The sequence below is a fragment of the Neurospora tetraspora genome, assembly GCF_033439725.1.
Source record: "Neurospora tetraspora strain CBS 560.94 chromosome Unknown B0H65scaffold_6, whole genome shotgun sequence".
Classification (NCBI taxonomy): Eukaryota; Fungi; Ascomycota; class Sordariomycetes; order Sordariales; family Sordariaceae; genus Neurospora; species Neurospora tetraspora.
In genome coordinates, this window is record NW_026944388.1 from 3,724,885 (window position 1) to 3,743,971 (window position 19,087).

Here is a 19,087-nt window from a genome sequence, read left to right on the forward strand (position 1 = left end):
TTTCCTCACATGAAGCATGGCTTGGGAAGATGTCTCAAAGATCGCCAGGTTTGATTTACGGTAGACAATGACCATGATACCCTTTCCTGTTGGCCAAACCCGGCGACCCTCAGCATTACCGTGATCAGCTGTCCGCGACCTCCTGTGAAGAAACTCCTCCTCGTCACGCCCCCGGTTCGCGGGTTCGTAGATTCGAAAACCGGTGACGGCATTAGATGGGGTACGTAAAGTGTGAGCGTGGGAAGAGGACCGGTCAGATGCGATTTGTGCTACAACCTAGGCATAATGACCACAAGCATGGCGATTCCGATTTATAACCACGCTGCAGTGTATACCCGAGCGGATATTGCGTTGCCACATCTCATGGGCATGCTCGCAACCCATGGGCCGAAACGCATCCTGGTATCAACTTGATGGTGAACATGATTTCGGATAAGGAGTCTCTAGTCGACTTGCCATCTACACTACCCCTGTCAACGAACGAGGTCCCGAGGACTGTCCCCGTGATTGAACTCCCGGTGGCCTTTGCACTCATGAGTGTCGGGTGGCACTTGTCGATGCAATCAAGGTGACATATTCCCCTATGCAAATTTATCCTCGAACAGGATCTTAAATCAGGAAAACCTCGAACGGAGGCTATCGACTAAAGGGACAACACCACACCCCAACGACAAAGTGCCAGAAAGCGTCATCGTGAGACTCGGTGATAGTCCGCTAATCATGGCCGAAGATAACCTTTGACCATCACTGCTGCCTACTATGTATAGTCATCCTACCATTTTTATCTTGAAAAAATCGAAAGTTGTGAACAAGTGGTCCTCAGTCATCACCATTCACCAACCATAGCAGCAGCCTATCAAACGATCCTGACTGCTTGGCGGTTCTCACAACTAACCGTAGAGGTACCTGGCATCTTGAGACAACCCTCCGTTATCCAAATCCAGACCTACAGCTTTGGGCAGGTACGTATACCAAAAAGCGTGGGTGACCTATCACGCATCGAGGTTCTCATTCCATAATCGTTTCACTGTTTGTGCCCATCACGATCTTACCTCCCCGCCCTTTTCATCCCGCGGGTTGTCCTTCCTCAACTAGAAACCAATTTGGTTGTCCCCCTCTGCCTGCCCGGACCAGGCGCTCGTTACCTCCTTGCTTGGCGTTCGAGGCTTGGGAATTCAAGGTTTTGGCAACCATGATCTCTTTAAGCGTGAAATGCGCCATTCTTTTCCCGGCAGGGGTCTGGAGCCAATGACGTTTCGCAAACACCAAAATGCAACCCTTTAGCTACTTCAGGCTACTTTCTGGGTATCTTAGCAGGACGCTATAAAGCCTCTGACAGAGCCACTAGCTGTTTAGGAGCTGGGTACTCTGAAGTTTTTATGGGCCGGGAAAAAATGGCACATTTCACGCTTAAAGAGATAGTAGGTAGGTATCTAATGTTCAAGCCAAACCAACCGTGAGTCAGCTGGTCCATCTTTTTAAGAGCAGTAGGCGGAACACACACCTGCACGCGGATGTGCTTTATCAGTTGTCCAGTGCTGCTACCTCTCCTCCTACAGCTCTATTTATGACCTCCGACCCTGTCCCTGGCCGGTGAACGTTGGGCGGGGCCTCGCGTGGGATTGGTCCATGTCTCGGTTGTGTTAACACGGGGCTTTGAAGGCGAATCTGGAATCTTTTGGCAGGCATCATTCTTCCTTCTCTTCTTTCTCCAACAAGCGTTCTCCAAAAAGTCCAACGCTCGACCCTCCAAACAAACAACGCCTGTGCAGGACAAGACCTTCTCTCGTCTGCTCAGCTCAGGTTCTCAAGTCTTACCCCTCTTGTTACTACCTACCCATCGACCCTCCTCGACCTCCGGGCTTCACACACTTTCATCCGTTGTAAGCTTTCAGGTTCCAGGTCCCTTGTTGGCTTCCACCTTCTCTCCCGCTCGTTCGTGAGTGGCCCGTTCATAGTAACCTTGAAATTCCACTTTCTAGCTTGAGTTGCTTCCCTTCACCTGCCATCCCGTCACCATTCACAAAACGGCGGGGATTCTACCTGCACTTCGGCCGTCTTTCCCTCCCGCAACCTCACCTCACCTTTCCACACTGCTTCCTACAGCGGCAAACTACCCACCCGCACAAACCCAAACCCACACCTGCTACCGCAAATCACTTACACACGGCACCATTACCACCACCACCACCAGCACCGCCAACCACAGCAACAAAAAACACCTCTTTGCTAGCCCTGAAGTGACCTAACTACGTTATTTCATTTCGGACAGGGGAGGCTCATCGTCGCTTGCTTGGAGTGCTTGGTCAGGTAACTTCTTTAGACGTTGCCAATCGCGCCCTGCACATCTCATATTTTATCTTTTGCATGACTTCATTACCCGTCTTCTCTATATACAGCATCGCGCCACCATCCCAGTCGTGATGGCTGATCAGTGCATTGTCTGTCTAGAGACTCTAGACGTCCAACAACCCTCAGACCCACACCCGTCGTCCTCCGTCAGCGCTCCTGCCGGCCCTGCTACAGGGGATTCAAGTGAGCCCGGAGCGCCCGCCGCATCGATCGAAGTAGACGCAGTTACACCCAAGGACGATGCCGACAACAGCCCCGTTAGCACAACCGCCAGCAACACAGGTACCAGGAAACACGACAACAAACACGACCATGTAGCCGAGATTCAAGTTTGTGGCCACGCGCTGCACGATTCTTGTCTACGATTATGGACCGACAAGGCCAATAGCTGTCCCATTTGCCGCCAGCAATTCCACCTGGTGCATGTGTACGACAAGATAGGAGGTGAGTTCATGGTTCCCAAAAATCACTGTGCATGCGGAAAGGAGCAGCATTGCTAACCGGTTCTGTGGCAGGTAAACTCCTGAGTTCCTACCATGTCGAAGATAAGAAGCAGGTAGCCGAGTTCGACCCCCAACAATGGCTTGACGAGAACCCCGAGCCTGAAGAGGATGTTAGCCTACCGTGCCCAATCTGCAACCGTTCAGATAACGAGGAGGTTCTGCTGTTGTGCGATGGGTGCGATGTGCCATATCATACACATTGCATCGGCCTGGAGAGGGTCCCGCCTAGTCACTGGTTCTGCATGGAATGTGCGGACGTGCTAGGTGAGGATATCAACGCGCAAGATGGGATGCCCGAAGACTTTGCGCCAGCTCCGAGGACCCGTCGTGGCTCTCAGAACGCCCAGCGCGAGCGCGGCAACTACTATTTCCCAAGAACCCAAGGCAGCATGCGCCGGGCCAGGATAAGGGCCAGATCTGACGAGTGGCAAGGTGCTTGGGGTAGGATCGCCGGCAGAGTTTGGGATGCCCTGAGCTTGGACCTTGACTATCAGGATGACGATGGCGACGATGGTACACTCGAAGACCTAGAGAATTACCGCCGGTCGCAGCGGCTTAGGGAGCAGGAGAGGCTAGAGCATGAAAGGTGGCAGCAGCGTCTCATGATCGCCACTAGACTGGGGGCTCGAGACGTCTTTACCACCAACATGCCTAGTGTGTTCCAAAGTCGGTACGTCCCGCGCGAACCGTCGCCTCAACAGACTCGGGAAGAAGAACAAGCATGGGGTGCTTTTGAGCTGGCCAGAGGTGCCCAGGAGGGCTCCGCAAGTCGCAAGCGCAAGTCACGCTCTATTAGTGGTGAAGTGGAGGCATCCAACCATGAGCCGGAGAGGAAGCTGAAGAGGCCTCGAACGCGGAGGCTACACACAACTCAAAACGGCGAACCATCTACCTCAGCGGCGAACCAGCCCAGCGCATCCACCACCGCCGGACCATCAGCATCCACCGAAGCAGCTCCGTCTTTCTTATCGTCTTTGCTCAAGGAAGTGGAGATGAGCACGGCTTCTGATGAGGATGGCTTCCGAGATGTTCCTGAACTTCCTGTTCCGGGAAGCATCGACACGGGGTCCCCGGTTCCTACCTATGTCAGTCCTCGGGCGACAACACCGCCGATGGTCATGAGTCGGCCGAGTTCCCCGGGCCTCAGCTCCTATCTGGCCCCTGTCTACGCTCCGGCAAACTTCTCGCTCAACCGATCAACATCACCGACAGCTAAAACTTCCCGGTCGTCCTCGCCGAACAACAGACGTAGGAGTCAAACCTCGCCTGAGAACAGTGACACGGAGCAACAGCGCGGTCGTTCTCGCCAGCAAAGTGGCTCAGCAGCCGCCGGAGGACCATCGTCGTCGGCATCGATTACTGTCCAGGCATCGCTAGTGCGGCGGCCTCATCCCAATGCGCCACACAGGTCCCCCGAGACATCGCCATCACGACCTGCTCTGCCACTCGACGTGAAGCAGAGCATCAACAGTATTGTTCGGGGAGCATTGAGGCCTCATTGGCATTCGCAGAAAATAACTGCCGAGCAGTACGAGGCTATCAACCGGGATGTGTCGAGGAAGCTTTATGAAGAAGTTCAAGATCCTGCAATGAGTCTAGGCGAAGAGCTGAAACAGAGCTGGGAGAAGCTTGCGGCTAAGGAGGTCACTAGGGCGGTTGACCAGTTGAAGGCGTGAGATGACATTTTGCTCATTGGGAGCTGACCAACATCATGCCCGGCCATGGCGATGTTCATGGCTATCGGCTGGCAAGGCGATCCGGTGTTGGGAGCCGCAGAGCTCTGTAAAGATTACATTTCAGGCACGATGAGGGCATGGAAACAGAAGGCAAAGTTGTGAGCGCAGAAGAAAGCGTTGAATTCTTTCCAGCATCCAAGTGGTAGCTGGAACTAAAGCTTTGCATCGGTCGTCATCGATCGGGTTGACGCTTGTGGACTGGGCGTTTTATGGATTTTCGGTATTCGATGATGGAAAGGAGAAGCACTTTCTGATCACAGATGTGATGTATATGTTAGATGGTGTATGGTATCAGGACCGGCTGGGGCGAATCTGGGTAAATATCCTGGCGGGCAACTGGCGCGCGGTAGCTTTTATACATTAGGATCTTTGCAATGAACAGACATGACTACTTTCAGGGTTCGGAATTCCTTTTTGCTTTCTTCGGGTGTGTTCTGGTCGTTGTGGTGCAACTTGGGCCAAGTTCATGGTGTTCGGAGGAAAGGGCAAGGTATGTTGAAGAAGTCATGTCATAAACTTGATGACTGTTGATTCCATTCTTGTTCATCTTGTTTGATATTACTTGCTTTCCATTTCATATTGTACGTAGCCTTGTTGAGACTCAGAAAAGCGGATCAAACGCTGGCAAGGAGACGACTCCAGCGGCATAGTGAGGTGAAGCACGCATATATATATATCGCGATCTGCGACATGGATAATTGGAATGAATCTTGCGAGCAAGTAGGGTAGTGATGTACATTCGGCGGCGTAGCTGAGGAGGACATGGAGGCGGGGGTAGCGAGTTATCCAAGTGTTTGAGGCCATGCTTGATCGCGACAGTGACTGACGAGACGCCCCTTGGATATCCTCAAGACTCCATGATCATAGCGACAACACGAAATCATCTCGACAGGACGCCCGCCCGCCAGACAACATGCGCGACGACACACACACAACGACGAGGCCAGACAACATCAAGACGGAGACGGGAGGCAGTTTTTCATGAATGAAGCAAAATAACACTTCAACACTGCAACCAGCCCATCCTCGGTTCGTCATCCCAAGCTCGTCAAATCATGACAAGATACGATAATCAAACAACTATCACAAGATGGCATGGCAAAAAATATGTAAGCAGATTCTATCTAACAGCAACCCGGTAGAGCGTTTTAGAAGCAGGTACCGCTAGCGAATTGGTCTGCTCATGGTGGTTCCTCTCGGCACGGACTAAATGATCAGGACAGTTTTGGAGGAAGAGAAACGTCGTGATGATAAGGAATGGTGCCTTGAGGAGAGAAAGAGGAAAAGAAATCCGAAAGAGGGAGGGGGGCAGCAGGAGTTTTATTTGATTGAGGTGGGAAAAATTGGGGGTCCGCTTTGGTCATGTGAAAAGTCAGGTGGGGCTAGGAGTGTGAAAGTTATGGTGGGGTGCGGGGAGTTTGGGACTTTGGAGAAGGGAAGCTTCGAAAAGGGAAGGCGGTGAGGAAAGCAAATCGGTTGCCAAGACTCAATTGTTCAATCGTCGCGGTACGTACGGACGACCAGGAACCACGAACGAGCAGGGACCGGTGCGCGGCGGCGGCAGGCGGCCTAGGGAAAAAGTGGGGCTGCGGACATCGAAAAAGTTCACGGGTTTCCATTCCGCGCTGTATCGCCCGTCCGCTCTGCCTGCCTGCCTGCCCGCCCGCCCGCCCGCCGCCGCAGCGACCGACCGACCGACCCCGTCCCGAATCCACCCCGAGACTTACGAGAGAGAGTTGAGTTGAGGACTGGCGCGCGCTGCAAGATTCACCCACCCGTAGCTCCGTTCTCCTCCCTCCCTCCCTCCCTCCCTCCCCCGTCCCGTGTCCGTTGTTTACACACCCAGGCCCCGTCCAACAACCAAGTCATATATACTGCCCATCATGTCGGCGTCGAGTAGGGGAGCTGCTCTCCTTAGGAGTATGTATTCCCTTTTTTCTTTTCTTCTTGACCTGTTTACCCTGTTGTAGCGAATTGATGCTTCTCGTTGCATACCTCCCCTCCCTCCCTCCCGATCGCAAAACTTTAAGAAGACACCATAACTAACCGTCGCATCTGTTCTCTCTCCCTCACCAGGCCAACAACGCTCCATCTGCCTACAATGCCGCACCCAAGCCCGAGTACTTGCGCCCGCCGCCGTCTTCAGCAACCTCGCCGTCGCCGCTCCTAGACGCTACTATTCCGCCGAGGCCTCTGCCACGACAACACCACCCCCTCCTCCCCCCGTCAACCCCCCCGTCACCACATCAACAGGCACCCACGCCGCCACCTCGACCTCGTCGCAAATCTACCGCATCAAGTCCGGCGTGATCCTGACGCGCCCCCCGCTCCTGACGCGCGACCTGACCCCCTTTGAAGAATCCTTCTACTTCTACCAGAAGCGGCTCAACGAGCGGCTGACGGCGCCCTTCCGCAAGGACTTCTACTTCAAGAAGGACACGGCCTCGGACCTGGACTGGCGCATCAAGCTGAAGGAGCGCCACGGCGTGCCCGCCAAGGACATTGGTCGGTATAACCCGCGCGGCCGGATGGCGTGGAACGACGAGGTGCTGGTGGGCTCGCATACGTCCAGCAGGGAACAGATGGTGGAGAAGTTGATTGCTGATGCGGAGATGAGAGTGTCGGAAGATGGTGAGGAGATCCCCGCTGAGGATCGGGTTCCCGTCGAGAAGCCGATGCCGAGACGGACGGAGGCGGATGAGAAGGGGGATGTGAAGCGGTTGGATCGGGCGCTGGATAAGACGCTTTATCTTGTGGTGAAGAAGAAGGTGGAGAACGTCGAGGGCGGCGCTGAGAAGAAGGCGCAATGGATGTTTCCCACGGGCGTGGTTCCTACAGACGAAGGTCTGCACGAGGTATGTGTGTCTTTTTTTGTCTTTCCTTCCTTCCCCCCACATTCATTCTTATGGTTTCCATTCACTAACATCACATCCAAACAAACAGACCGCAGCCCGCATCCTAGCCGAGTCCGCAGGCGTCAACATGAACACGTGGATCGTCGGCCGCGTGCCCGTCGCGCACCACGTCGTCCGCCCCGTCTTCGGCCAGAAGGACGGCGCCCTGCTCAAGAAGGGCGAGAAGATCTTCTTCCTCAAGGGCCGCATCATGGCCGGCCAGGCCGACCTGACCGACAACCTGCATGACCTGGTCGACTTCAAGTGGCTCACCCAGGAGGAGCTGCGCAGCACGTTGGCGGAGGAGTATTTCCAGAGTGTTAAGGGCATGTTTGCTGAGAGGTGAACAATAAACGACCTGGATCAAGCTCTGAAGTGAGAAAGGCCGGAAGGCTGGGGGAGATGAGTGGAAGAGAGACGGGAAGAAGCATGTGTACAAATGTATTGATATCAAAAGATGGGTTTGGTTGTTCGGTGGTAAGGTACAAGTGTTGTTTATGCGCTGAGTGGATCTGGACCCCTTCCTAGCCGAACACGATCAAAAGTCTCGAGAGAATGAGAGATGGTTTGGAGTTGAGCTGACAGGTCTTGTAAGCCCTCGCGCCTCAGCATACTTGACAAGGCCAGGCCAAGCTCGCATGCCACGTCTAAAGAAGTAGGCAATGGCTGGCATAAAACACAGGGACGAGAGGGGATGAGGACTGAATGAGCTCTCTCGTTCCTTGTTGTTTTGTAATATAGAAACATATGCTATGTATAGAGATTTGGGTTGAACATGATCATGTCACGTTTGTCCTTGTCCATAGTCGATGTGAGAGATGGCTTGTGATTACTACGAGACATCTGCTGATTTGGTCATTCCGCTATCTTCAGTTGAAGTCTGATACTAACATACACAAACAGAACAAGATTCCTGAGCTGACTACATATCCGTAGGCCGATCCTGCACTATAGACCACTATGGCCGTTGCAGTGATCTCTTCAAGATCCAGCCTTGATCTCCAATGAACACCGGTGCTCCCGGCTTGAGACTCAAAGCTTGAGCCGGCGGCAGAGCGAGCAACGGTATTTTCAAGCTGGCTGGAAATCCTACCTCATAACGGCCTGTAGGGGATCTTCACGCGGCTCCCTACGCCGCCTCCGTCACCGTCATCCTCCTCGATCATCCATCCATGTGAGCCCGTTGGCTTGCTCCTCTAGCGGGAACACCTCGCGCGCGCGTACTCCTCCAATCCCCGAAATTGACCAACACATTAAGTTGGCATTACCACACACACACACACACAAGTCGAGTCTCAAACTAGTTCCCATCTGAAGAGCAATGTGAGCAATATACAAATCGGGATGACAGTCCAGACAAAAAGGAACTCATCCTAGAGATCCCGATCATCATCCTAGAGATTCCGGACCCTGGTCTTTCTGAGTGGAATCGAAGCAGCAGTGAGCGCCAAAACTTCACCGTCGTCGAGTATCAGTTTGTTTCCAAACTTCTCCCAGAAAACCGCCTCCCACGGCGGAAGACGATGGATCTCCGGTACCTCATGCTTCTCCTCCTCCTCCTCGTCACTTCCATCACCAAAGACACTGGGCGGAGTGTCAATGCTTCCAGTCATGCCAGAAGCGACAGAAGAGCAAATACTTGACCGACGACTGATTCTGTCGGGAGCAAAAGGGTTGAGAGTGAAGAAAAGCTTGCTTGGTTTCTTGGCTTTCATTCTCATGCTCCCGTAGGTCTTCTGGGGTCTGGTCTTGCTCAGCCACGGCTCCTTCTGCAGCTTCTTTGCTGCGACCTTGAGGAACGCGAGATTGGAGTACCAGCCGTAAAGTCCATGTTCTTCAGCCATCTTGTCCTTGTATTCCAGTCCCCGTACCTGTGTGGCACGAGGTCCTCCCTCTTCCTCTGCAGCAGAGATGAACTCGATCGAAGACTTGCGCTTGTGGGGTGAGTGAGATGGGTAGTTGTCGGGGGGATACAGGATTCTGGTGTCCACGATCCGAGGGAAGATTTGGTGTATTCTCTTTGTGAATTCGTCGAGTGTCTCCGGAAGTGGGCCCAGAAACGTCGAGTAAAAGTAGCACAGCATGTCGAGCTGACCGTGTACGAGCAGGATAGGTCGCCTGAGCCTGTTTCTGTATTCAGCTGCTTCGATTCGGTCACGGAAAGCCGAGATGAGTTGTTCTCGCGAGTCGCGATCCATATGCGATACGTAGAAAAAGCACAGTTCGGGCTCGATGTCGTCGGCAAAGTGTCCCCCGAGGAGGGCCTCCACCACGTAGAGAAAGCCTGTAAGAACAAGCATTAGTGGAATCAGGAAGGTCTGGGTTTTATGACGTGCTATCGGAGTGGCTTACCTGATTGTTGCGTCAGTGCAGTGCGTCGGCTCGTCAACTTCTGTGAGAATCGATCAGTGAATGGTCCGAGACTCGTGATTTGTGACTGTTTTACTGACCTCCGTGATGAGCTCTGCGCGACTGAGCTTCTTGATTTGCATGATTCGGTTGTCATCTTTGGGCGTTGCGCGACACTCATCAAAGCAGGAGTGGACAAGTTGGCAGATGAGTCCAACTTGAAGGCTAGTGAACCGTTCGCCTGAGGGGGTCGCTAAGTCGAGGGTTTTGTCCTGTAAAGGAAGGCGGGCATGAGCTTGACGAGCCAACAAAGTTGATAGACAAGAGCGGAAATGGTCACCATACCTCTTTTGTCAGCCAAGATGTGATCTGCGCATTGGCCCAGGTCCGAAATGTCTGGGACTCAACGTCTAGTTTGTTGATGTCCAACGGCTTCTTGGACTCCCAAGGCTGGAGGAAACGTTCCTCGACTGTTTGCGCCTCCCAGCGGGTCAAGTAAGGAACACCCCGTTCCCAAGCTTCGTTGTAATCCCAGCCGTGTGTCCTCAACTGTTTAAGGGTGTCGTAGGTAAAGGAGAATGTTCGATTGACGGTCTTTGCGATGAGTTCCGCCTGGATGTTCGCAGAAAGGAACCAAGGGGTGATGGCAAAGTTGAAGCTACGAGCAGAGTATTCTGAGACTCGCCATGTCAGTTACCTCGTTGAAATGGTCACGTAAGGGGTGGCCATCGCACGTACCCTTTTTCTCCTCGTCGTATTGGAAACAAGTGAGGCCAATCTTGGAGATGTGGTAAATCTTGGAGTGTTCTACCAACTCGCGATAGAGCTCCTCCTTGGTCTGGTCAGCTTTGGTGATAGCATCGGGATGACCGATGACAGAAAGCGAGATGTACTCGGCATCGGCAATCGCGTCGAGGACAGTGGGTAGGTGGCCCCAGAAGTTGTTGTTGTCGACTTCCATTCTGAGAGAGATCTGAGCCGCGATCTAGATGCCCATCAACGTAAGTCCCGGACCTGATGCGAGCAGATCTTGCGAAGATGAGGGACAACCTGGGAGAAAGGATGAGGGTAGGAAAACAATATTCAAACTCAGAAGTGGGGTGAAAAGGTAGGTAATGAAACTCCCGCGAGGAAAATCCCAAGTTTCGTCACTGCTCGGGCAACGCGGTAGACGTGACTTCCGCTATCGGCTCGCCTCCCTATCATGTCTGACGCAAGCCCATCCGTCGTACCTTCCTCGCGAGCTGGAAGCTGGAAGCTGTACCTGCCACTTCCGTGTGCTGCAGTTCCTTCCTCGTTTGCGAACGTCGCCGACGGGCACCTGCCCAGTCCTGCCTGTTTGGTGCCTTGACCGAACTGAAACATGAATGGCTCCATAGAGGTACCTATTTGCCGGAACATCAGATGAAGAGTAGGGGATGTCACAAGACCAGGGAAAGATACGGTAACGGGTAGCACGTTTGAAAAGATAATGAAATGAAGCCTTACTGGTATATGGTCTATCGCGGGTAGTCAAACCAGATCGGGAATATCGTTGGCGCTCTTTGATCTTTTTCTCAGGCATATCAATGTCCTCTGCTTTCGTTGTTCATCGCCGACCCTACGAAGCGCCATCCCTTCTAAATGCTGTCCACCAAAGAATCCAGCCAGACAAAAACACCGTCACAACTCATTGCTCTTAGACCCAGAACTCCTCCAGTGCTCAAAAAGATGCCCGTCTCCATGCAGAAAATGACTAAAAGGAAAAGGAGCGAGTTACGAAGAAACCCCCCTTGTGTTGACGCCATGTCCCAAGTTGTTGTCTCCTTCTAGTCAACGCCCGCATACAAATCGACAACGATGTTTACGGCCGCCACAAGAATCTCGGCAGCAATAAGGACAATCACTATGAAGCAGTTAGCATGGCCCATGTTCTTGAGGGTTTATGTGTGCATTGCGACTCACCAATCCATTCTAGTTTCTCTCCGTGGCCGTGAGTTAGCTGGTCCTTGAGAACAGCCAACAAATCGGCAATGACATCCATACGCTCTGTGAGCAACTTGACACGCTGGTCCATCTCGAGGTAACTCCGCACGGCCTTGTACAAAGGCTCGAGTTGTGGCTCGACCCAGAACAGCTCCGGTGTATCGAGTACGGAGCCGTTCAGGTGAATGTTGACGCGGAGAATGAAGAGCTCTCCGATTTGCATATTGATCTGTTGACGACTGAGGTCGATCTTGCCCGTCAGCGCAATCTGCGTTGGGATATCCTTGCACGTCTCGATGGTCGACGCGATGAGTTCTTCAAAGAGAGATGTCTGTGTGATACGGTTAGCCGATGGCTTTCTATCGCGGCTTTCAGTAGGATGAGGACCAACCTTGACACTCTGAGCCAGAGCGTGAGAAATGGCCAGCTTCGTCATGTAGTTGTTCTTGTCTCGTAGCGTGATAAAGTCGTTGTAGATTCGGGCCTGGTATTCGTGTGTGTAGTAAAAGTTGAAGTACTCGGTCTCCATATCGTCCGGCCCCAGCTTTTCCAACTCGAACTTCGCAATCTCCTTTAGGAATCGCTGTTCTTGGGCAACTGACATGCCCCATATTACCACGACACCGTACTCGAAGAGGAAGACTTCGGGAGTGTGGACTTGAATGTCAAAATCAGCCAGCGGGTCATCCGACACTGCGTTCTCGTCGCTGATGACCCCTTGGGCCACCATATCCTGAACACCTTCCCTAGAGGTGCTGCCTCCATTGAGGTTGAGGCTGATCAGGTCCTCTGTGCTTTGATAACCACTGCTGTCACCTTGGGGCACCTCACCGGTGGAATGCCTGCGCGAATGTATGGGGTCGAAAAGTCCCAGCTGTTGTTGCTCTTGAGCTTCTGCCTCCACTCGGTTGTTCTCGGCCGCCTGCTTGGGGTTGTAGCTATAAGGAGTGTAGATGCACTCGTCGATCAACTTTGGGTTTGCGCCACGGCTCTTGGATCTGCTTTTGAGGAACCGCATGAGACCGTCCATCTGGTACCTACTAGCTGTGCAGTACGCCGTCACTCTGGGCAGTCTGTCGCGGTCCGCCTTGCCGAGACGCGCAGCATCACGACGGGCCGTGGGATCCTTGATACGTGTGTACTGCGAGTATACTTCGCGACCGCTCTCCTCGTCGACGCCATCCTCCTCCAGTTCTGGGTTAGGTAGTAGCTTGAGCTTCTGGGCATTCTTCGTGCTGCGCTGTGGACCGATCTTGGGCAGGTGAGTGTTGCCAGCGGACGTATAGGGGAGGCCAGAATTGTGGTTGAAGCCGATGGCACCGCCGCTGTTCCGTCGTCGCAACTTGCCATTCAAGGCCGATAACATGGGAGGGCCGCCGCCGAGACCGCCAGTGCTAATAGCGGAGGAACTTGAAGGTGACATTGGCGGATGCGGCAAGCTTGGATGCGAGGCGCGGGCCTGGCGATAGGCTGCCTCGGGCTCGATGGTCTTGGTGACGGGATTGGGGTTGAATGTGACATTTCGTTGCGGTCTCGCGGGACGGGCGACGTCGGGAGACGATGGCGTCGTGGTGGGGAGTAGCGGTGTATTCTCTGATGCTGTGGTGTTCTCCATTGTGTATGTCGTCGCGATCGACTGGTTGGTTGTTGTGATGTTGAGGGGGTGATATGGTGTTGCTTTGTGGCAGGCCTGGGTTTATGTGGCTCGTGTGTTTGCTGATTCACCGATGGAGGAATGGTCGCACGGAACAAGCAAACTGGAGATATCGACAAGGCCACCACCTCAAGCGCCAACGTGGATTTTCTGAAGAAAAGAAAAACAATGGGTATTTATTCTGTATATCAACACACTCAAGCGTCCAAAATCTGATGCTCGCTGGTTGGGCTAGAAGAAAAACACCAGAAAACACTGATCGTCGGCCGTTGTGTTGACGGTGATGGAGGTGTCTGCCGACTTTGTGGTGGTTGTTGTCTGGTCCGTGTCAAGGATCAAAGGCAAGATCAGTGACGTCTTGTGGCCGGTGGTCGTCCGCTTGAAACTTCAGTGGTGTGGTCGGCTCCGGGGCCGGCCAGTGGACAAGACTGGCCCCCACCTGGCCAAATGCGACAAAGGCTAAAAATGCGGAGAACGGACGCCAAGGACATTCCCGGTCTAGCCCACAATCGGGAACGCTCCAGCGGGCACCAGCTGCAAGCTTCCCTTGTCTTTCCAAAGAAACAATGTCTTTCTCCTTGTCCAAACATCATCCGTCGTTCAATGTTACACCATGAAATAATGCATCATCACATGATTATATGCGTCGTCACAGATGGGAATAGCTTCAGTTTTGTCATTTCGAAGAAATACACCACCTCCGATGCCATGCGTTCAACTACCATCGTTCAACACTATCGCCATCCTTTGTCCTGGATTGTGCGAGCGACAATGGTGTTTCCATATGGACCGATCAAGATGAGTTCCGCCCTGGGGAGTATCATGGGATGACCTCATCTTATCATCTGGACTCATACGGTGAACTCCATTACTAGATTTGTACCTCTCTGCTGGGACCCTTTTCTAAACATACCACAAACAGTGACGGCGACGGCGAGGACAACACCCTTCTCTTATACCGTGGTATACAATTCCATAATCTCTTCCTCTAGACCTCACTCTTGCGAAGCGTGGACTCGCCGATCCAAGCGGTATTACAATTTGACTTTTCCTTTTACTTCGTCGTCCTCCTTCTCTCCTCCATGATACTCTTCCCTCGACTCCCTTCTTCTCTCTTTGTCTTGGGTCATCCTCCGCTGTTCCTCTGGAGATCACTCAAAGACACTCACACTCCGCATCCAGTAAACTATTTATACTTCGATGAATTACTGCCTCTCTCACGATTTCTTTCCCAGAACATCATCTTGCGTCCGTATTCTAGTGTCTACGGGGTAGGAAGTGTCCGCAGCCGCTGTTCCAACACATTATTAACCTCGACAAGAGGTCAACGCCATTTCATACCTTCCACCCTTCAACAACTTTCTCGATCAGTGGCCTCACTACACTCACTGGGTCGTTATATATCAGTCAGCCCGAAATCACGAGGGTCACGTCGGAGCAAATTGAATATTCCAATACAGCTTATAGCCCAGGTGGTGCTCAGAGTTCTGCAACACAACCGCGATGAACTCGATATTTGGGCCGGCTAAAGCTTGGTTCGTGTCCTTGCCGACATCCAGCCCGGCTTCCGATCCAGAGCCAGCAGCAAGGAGTTCAAGCAACTCAACATCCGGCCATAGCCACGGTGTGTACTCGACCCCATGCAACATTATGTCGACCGAGACAGCTAACAACTTTCCAAGAAACAGCCAATGACGCGTCATCATCATCCCCGAAGAGTACCAAGCCGGACGATGAAAGTAGTTCAGATGATGACTGTTTTAATGCGGCCATCCAGGACCGCCTGCGGCAAAACCCTGTCCAAGAAATCCCGAAAGAGGAAAAGGTAGAGGATAAAGAGCCGTTTGGGGGAAGGTTTGAGAATATGCGCGCAGTTCATGCAAAAGAATCGAAGGGGACAGAAGACAGCGACCATGCTACTAAGTCTCTCCAGCCAGCTTTTCCTATATCGTCGATCAAACACGACAAGCCCACGTCTTCAAATACACAGAGCAACAACTACAACGCCACATCTAAGCCCAGCACCAATGGCTCGAATAAGGGGGAGGGTACTGAAAGTGAAGGCGCCATCAATCTCCCCGTATCGCAAAGCGCCAGTTCCACAAACCGTATCGGAACTCCTATTGCACGTCACAGCAGAGAAACTCCAAGCATCGTCGAGACTGGGTCTTCAAAGAGGCCTCTAGTCGTCCAAGATATTGAGGCCTTGAGCCGTAGTGGAAGCGTCGACAGCGCAAAGAGACGGAGGTTGAGCATTGGACGGCATCAGACGCCATGTTTTGACCAATTGTTCTCCAAAGATCAGCGTCAGCGCTTCAAACGAGAGTCCGGTTCATCTCATTCCCGGACGAGAGCGCCCTCGAGACCTCTGAGTAAAAACTTGGTTTCTCGAATGAGCCCTGGCAGCAATCTAGATAAGGCGAAGTCAAAGGAGATTGTTAAAAGTATCAGGGACACGCCGACTACAGCAGGCGCTAAGGCGACGGAGAAAATCCAGCAAATCAAAGAGAGGGCAAAGGAGGCTCAAACACCCAAACGAACGGAAGAGCAAGTGGTACGAGAATTCACCAAAGCACCCATTGAAAGCTTATTCGGCGGTAAGCCTGCAAGCAATCCAACAGGCACCATTGTCGCTTCAAGCAGCCAACAAAACAAAGCTGCTAAAAGCATTTTCGGTGACAAGACTGCCAGCAATCCAACAAACACCATCGTTCCTTCGAGGAGCCAACCGACCAAAGATACACGAGGAACGCAAGGTGACAAAAACCAGACATCAAGACAACCAGCAACCCATCGAGCAGCTCAGGCAACACAGCCGTCTCTCCCAATAAAGAAGCCCTCACAACCGGGTGATGCTATAACATACGAAGATCATTTCAAGCATATCAAGGACAAGTACCCACAACCGAAACCTGCAACGATCGTTAACAGACTCCCTGACATTCAACAGTCATCAAAAGAAAACGGCAGACCACTTCGGACCCCGACAGCCCGAAAGCGCAACAAGCCTACCGCGACGCTTGCATCATCAAGCAAGAATCCACCAACACCACGAACGAACATCAACGCCGGTCCAACAGTCCTTCCATCGGTGCCAGCGCCCCCTCATCACCTCCCAGCTGCTCCTTCAGCTCCAGAACCAGCCCCCGCTGCTGCCATCCCTCCACCTCCACCCACGAAAGCCGTCCCCGCGCAATCCCTCCTCTCCCCCACCGATGTCATCCTACAATACGTAATCTACCGGACCGACAAATATTGTCCTCTCACCGACCCCAACACACCACACTTCCGAACAAAACCTGTCTTCATTTCCAAAAAGGAAGCAAACGAAACCTGCGGACGACGGGTGTTCGAATGGATCAAGACCATTCCCATTGAGGACTTTCGTAACTTGGACCGCCAATTTATGGGAAATAACCTTTTCCAGGGCACGATCACGTACGAGGATGGCGATGTTCAGCTTTATTATGTGCGTGAGGAGGCGAAGATATTGGGGGAGGTGGTGAAGAAGAGGGGGTTGTGGCTAGATGAGGAGGGGATGGGGATTTATACGAAGAAGATGTGGGCTGTTTGGGCTGTTAGGTACTATTCGAATGGGGAGGAGGAGGAGCACCAGCAGCAGGGACAGGAGGGGAAACATGAGGGGGCCTCAAGTGTGGGAGGGGGAGTGGGAAGTGGAAGGGTTGAGGTGGTGGATGAGGGCAATGAGGGGGATGATGAAGATGATGGTGAAGAGGATGAAGACCTGTTGGGCGATCGGACTGTCAATGAGCAGCTCAATGAAGGGGTTGTGGAGGTGGGAGAAGGTGTGGGACAGGAGAGCAGCGAGGGGTCTGGAGTTATGGCAGGAGAGGGAGTCGACAAGACTGGAGAGAAGATCAGCGACGATCTGGATATCTCCGTTGTTCAGATGAACCTGGATTCACAAACCGAGGGCCATCAAACGCAAACGGAACCCGAGATTCACACTCAACAGGAAGTTACGAGCGAAACCCAGAGCAAAACCCAAACACAGTCGGAGAACCAATCTCACGCTAGTCCCCAGACTCAATTGGAAGGACATCATAGAGCAAACATCCAAGGCCATCCAGAACCTCACAAGACCGGTGTTGAGGGTCATTCAGGACCTCAGCCAGAGCCAAATCCACCAACCAACCTTTCCACCCCAGCACGAACAGAACATAATGTTTCCAACCCAACCCAGCCTCAAACCCAACCCACCAAACCACCACGCCCACCCACACCCCCCCTCCCCTGCTCTTTATACTCCCCTCCTCCCCCCTCAACCATCTACTCCTCCTCATCAGAATCTGACACAGAACACCCCTCCCGGTCCTCCCGCACCAGGGGCAGAAGCCTCCCCAACAACATTCCCCCACCACCCCCTCCCCTCCCCTCGTCCATTCTCCTCACCCCCAAAACCACCCACCACGGAACATTCACCACCCTCCGCCTCGCCAACCTCGAGGTGCTTGAAGTTTTCAAGCAGCTGGCGAGGCCAGGGACAGCGAGGTATAGCGATGTTTATCATTGGAGGGAGGAGGTATTGCCTGAGGCGGAGAGGGTTTTTAAGGAGATGGGTTGTAATGACGATGACGGGGATAATGATAGGGAGGGGAAAGAAGAGGGTGGTGGAATAGAGAAGACACCAATAAAACTGGAGTGGGTGCCTGATGCGCAACTGTTCAAGTGGCGGTTCAGGAAGGTCGAGGTTTGGGTTGAGGAGTTGGAACTTAAGGGGCCGAAGGATTTGGGGGGTTTGGAGGTTAAGATGCCACAGGGAAATTCAGGGAATTCGGGATCGTTTGGGCCATCTGGGCTGTCTGGGTCGAAGACGGGATCAGGCTCGGGGTCAGGCTCTGGTACAGGTACGGCTTCGTCTTCAAGCGCTACCGGTAATGGAAACGTCCGGGCTGGAACGAGAACGGGAACAACGGTGAAAGTAACTACAACCAGTCCCAAAACCGCCCCAGACAATACCCCCACTACCCATGAGCAATGGAAACACTACAAAAACGCCCAACCAGTATTAGCAGCCAAGGCCAAGGCAAAGAAGCGTCGAAGGCCAACAAGGGAGGAGAAGGGAAAGGGAAAAGCTGTTGACGTTGACCCCGTCGTCACTAACAAGGGGACTGGAAACGGAGCAGAACAAGGGATTGTGGATGCGTGGGCGGCAGAGTTGGGAGGTAGCGAGGATGGTGATTTGAGTGAGGAAGATTGAGCACGAGACGAGGCGGTGTTCTATATTGGGTGAATAAGTGTATGTTTGGTTTATGGCGTTGGGGAGGAACAAGCACGTTCGCAAGGTACTTTCCGTTATAGAAAGATGGCGGCAGTAAGGAATACCTTTACAGGCCTTCTATTCGAAGTATAGAGATGCAGCGAAGTTGGCGAGGAGTTTCAACATTCAACAAACGCATCGAAATCCAAATGACATCCGTTACAAAATAACAGGAGAGAGTTCCAACTTCTTCGCAAGGCAGTGTAAGAAGACTTACATCGATATGAGACAACAAACGACGGTGTTCAAGTCGTCACAAACATGTAGCAAGGACTTCTCACACGCGTCGTGAACATATTCCTACTTCACACCACGACCTCAACTCGAACTCCCCATCACCCACATGTCAACTT

General features: G+C 52.8%; 5 protein-coding genes across 5 annotated transcripts; 3 read left to right on the top strand and 2 right to left on the bottom strand.

Moving 5' to 3' along the window:
- Window positions 1–2,423: 2,423 nt before the first annotated feature.
- B0H65DRAFT_551393 (uncharacterized protein) lies at window positions 2,424–4,531 on the top strand (the record flags this gene model as incomplete). The annotated part of the gene is made up of 2 exons (XM_062829804.1): window positions 2,424–2,796; window positions 2,868–4,531. The coding sequence occupies 2 exons, from the start codon at window positions 2,424–2,426 to the stop codon at window positions 4,529–4,531; spliced, it is 2,037 nt and encodes a 678-aa protein (XP_062679937.1).
- Window positions 4,532–6,254: 1,723 nt separating this feature from the next.
- Window positions 6,255–8,271, top strand: B0H65DRAFT_530123 (39S mitochondrial ribosomal protein L46-domain-containing protein). The gene is made up of 3 exons (XM_062828920.1): window positions 6,255–6,511; window positions 6,668–7,446; window positions 7,535–8,271. The coding sequence occupies exons 1-3, from the start codon at window positions 6,475–6,477 to the stop codon at window positions 7,829–7,831; spliced, it is 1,113 nt and encodes a 370-aa protein (XP_062679938.1). The 5' UTR covers window positions 6,255–6,474; the 3' UTR covers window positions 7,832–8,271.
- A 379-nt stretch (window positions 8,272–8,650) lies between these two features.
- B0H65DRAFT_278399 (ribonuclease H-like domain-containing protein) lies at window positions 8,651–10,996 on the bottom strand. Its single transcript, XM_062822843.1, has 5 exons — window positions 10,573–10,996; window positions 10,180–10,508; window positions 9,936–10,106; window positions 9,838–9,877; window positions 8,651–9,769 (listed from the first exon to the last, which is right to left on the bottom strand). Exons 1-5 carry the CDS (start codon window positions 10,793–10,795, stop codon window positions 8,880–8,882), a joined length of 1,653 nt encoding a protein of 550 aa, XP_062679939.1. The 5' UTR covers window positions 10,796–10,996; the 3' UTR covers window positions 8,651–8,879.
- Window positions 10,997–11,520: 524 nt separating this feature from the next.
- B0H65DRAFT_278389 (sporulation protein RMD1) lies at window positions 11,521–13,597 on the bottom strand. The gene is made up of 3 exons (XM_062822842.1): window positions 12,191–13,597; window positions 11,779–12,130; window positions 11,521–11,719 (listed from the first exon to the last, which is right to left on the bottom strand). Exons 1-3 carry the CDS (start codon window positions 13,412–13,414, stop codon window positions 11,643–11,645), a joined length of 1,653 nt encoding a protein of 550 aa, XP_062679940.1. The 5' UTR covers window positions 13,415–13,597; the 3' UTR covers window positions 11,521–11,642.
- Window positions 13,598–14,652: 1,055 nt separating this feature from the next.
- B0H65DRAFT_278433 (uncharacterized protein) lies at window positions 14,653–18,738 on the top strand. Its single transcript, XM_062822844.1, has 2 exons — window positions 14,653–15,077; window positions 15,142–18,738. The coding sequence occupies exons 1-2, from the start codon at window positions 14,957–14,959 to the stop codon at window positions 18,672–18,674; spliced, it is 3,654 nt and encodes a 1,217-aa protein (XP_062679941.1). The 5' UTR covers window positions 14,653–14,956; the 3' UTR covers window positions 18,675–18,738.
- Window positions 18,739–19,087: the final 349 nt, after the last annotated feature.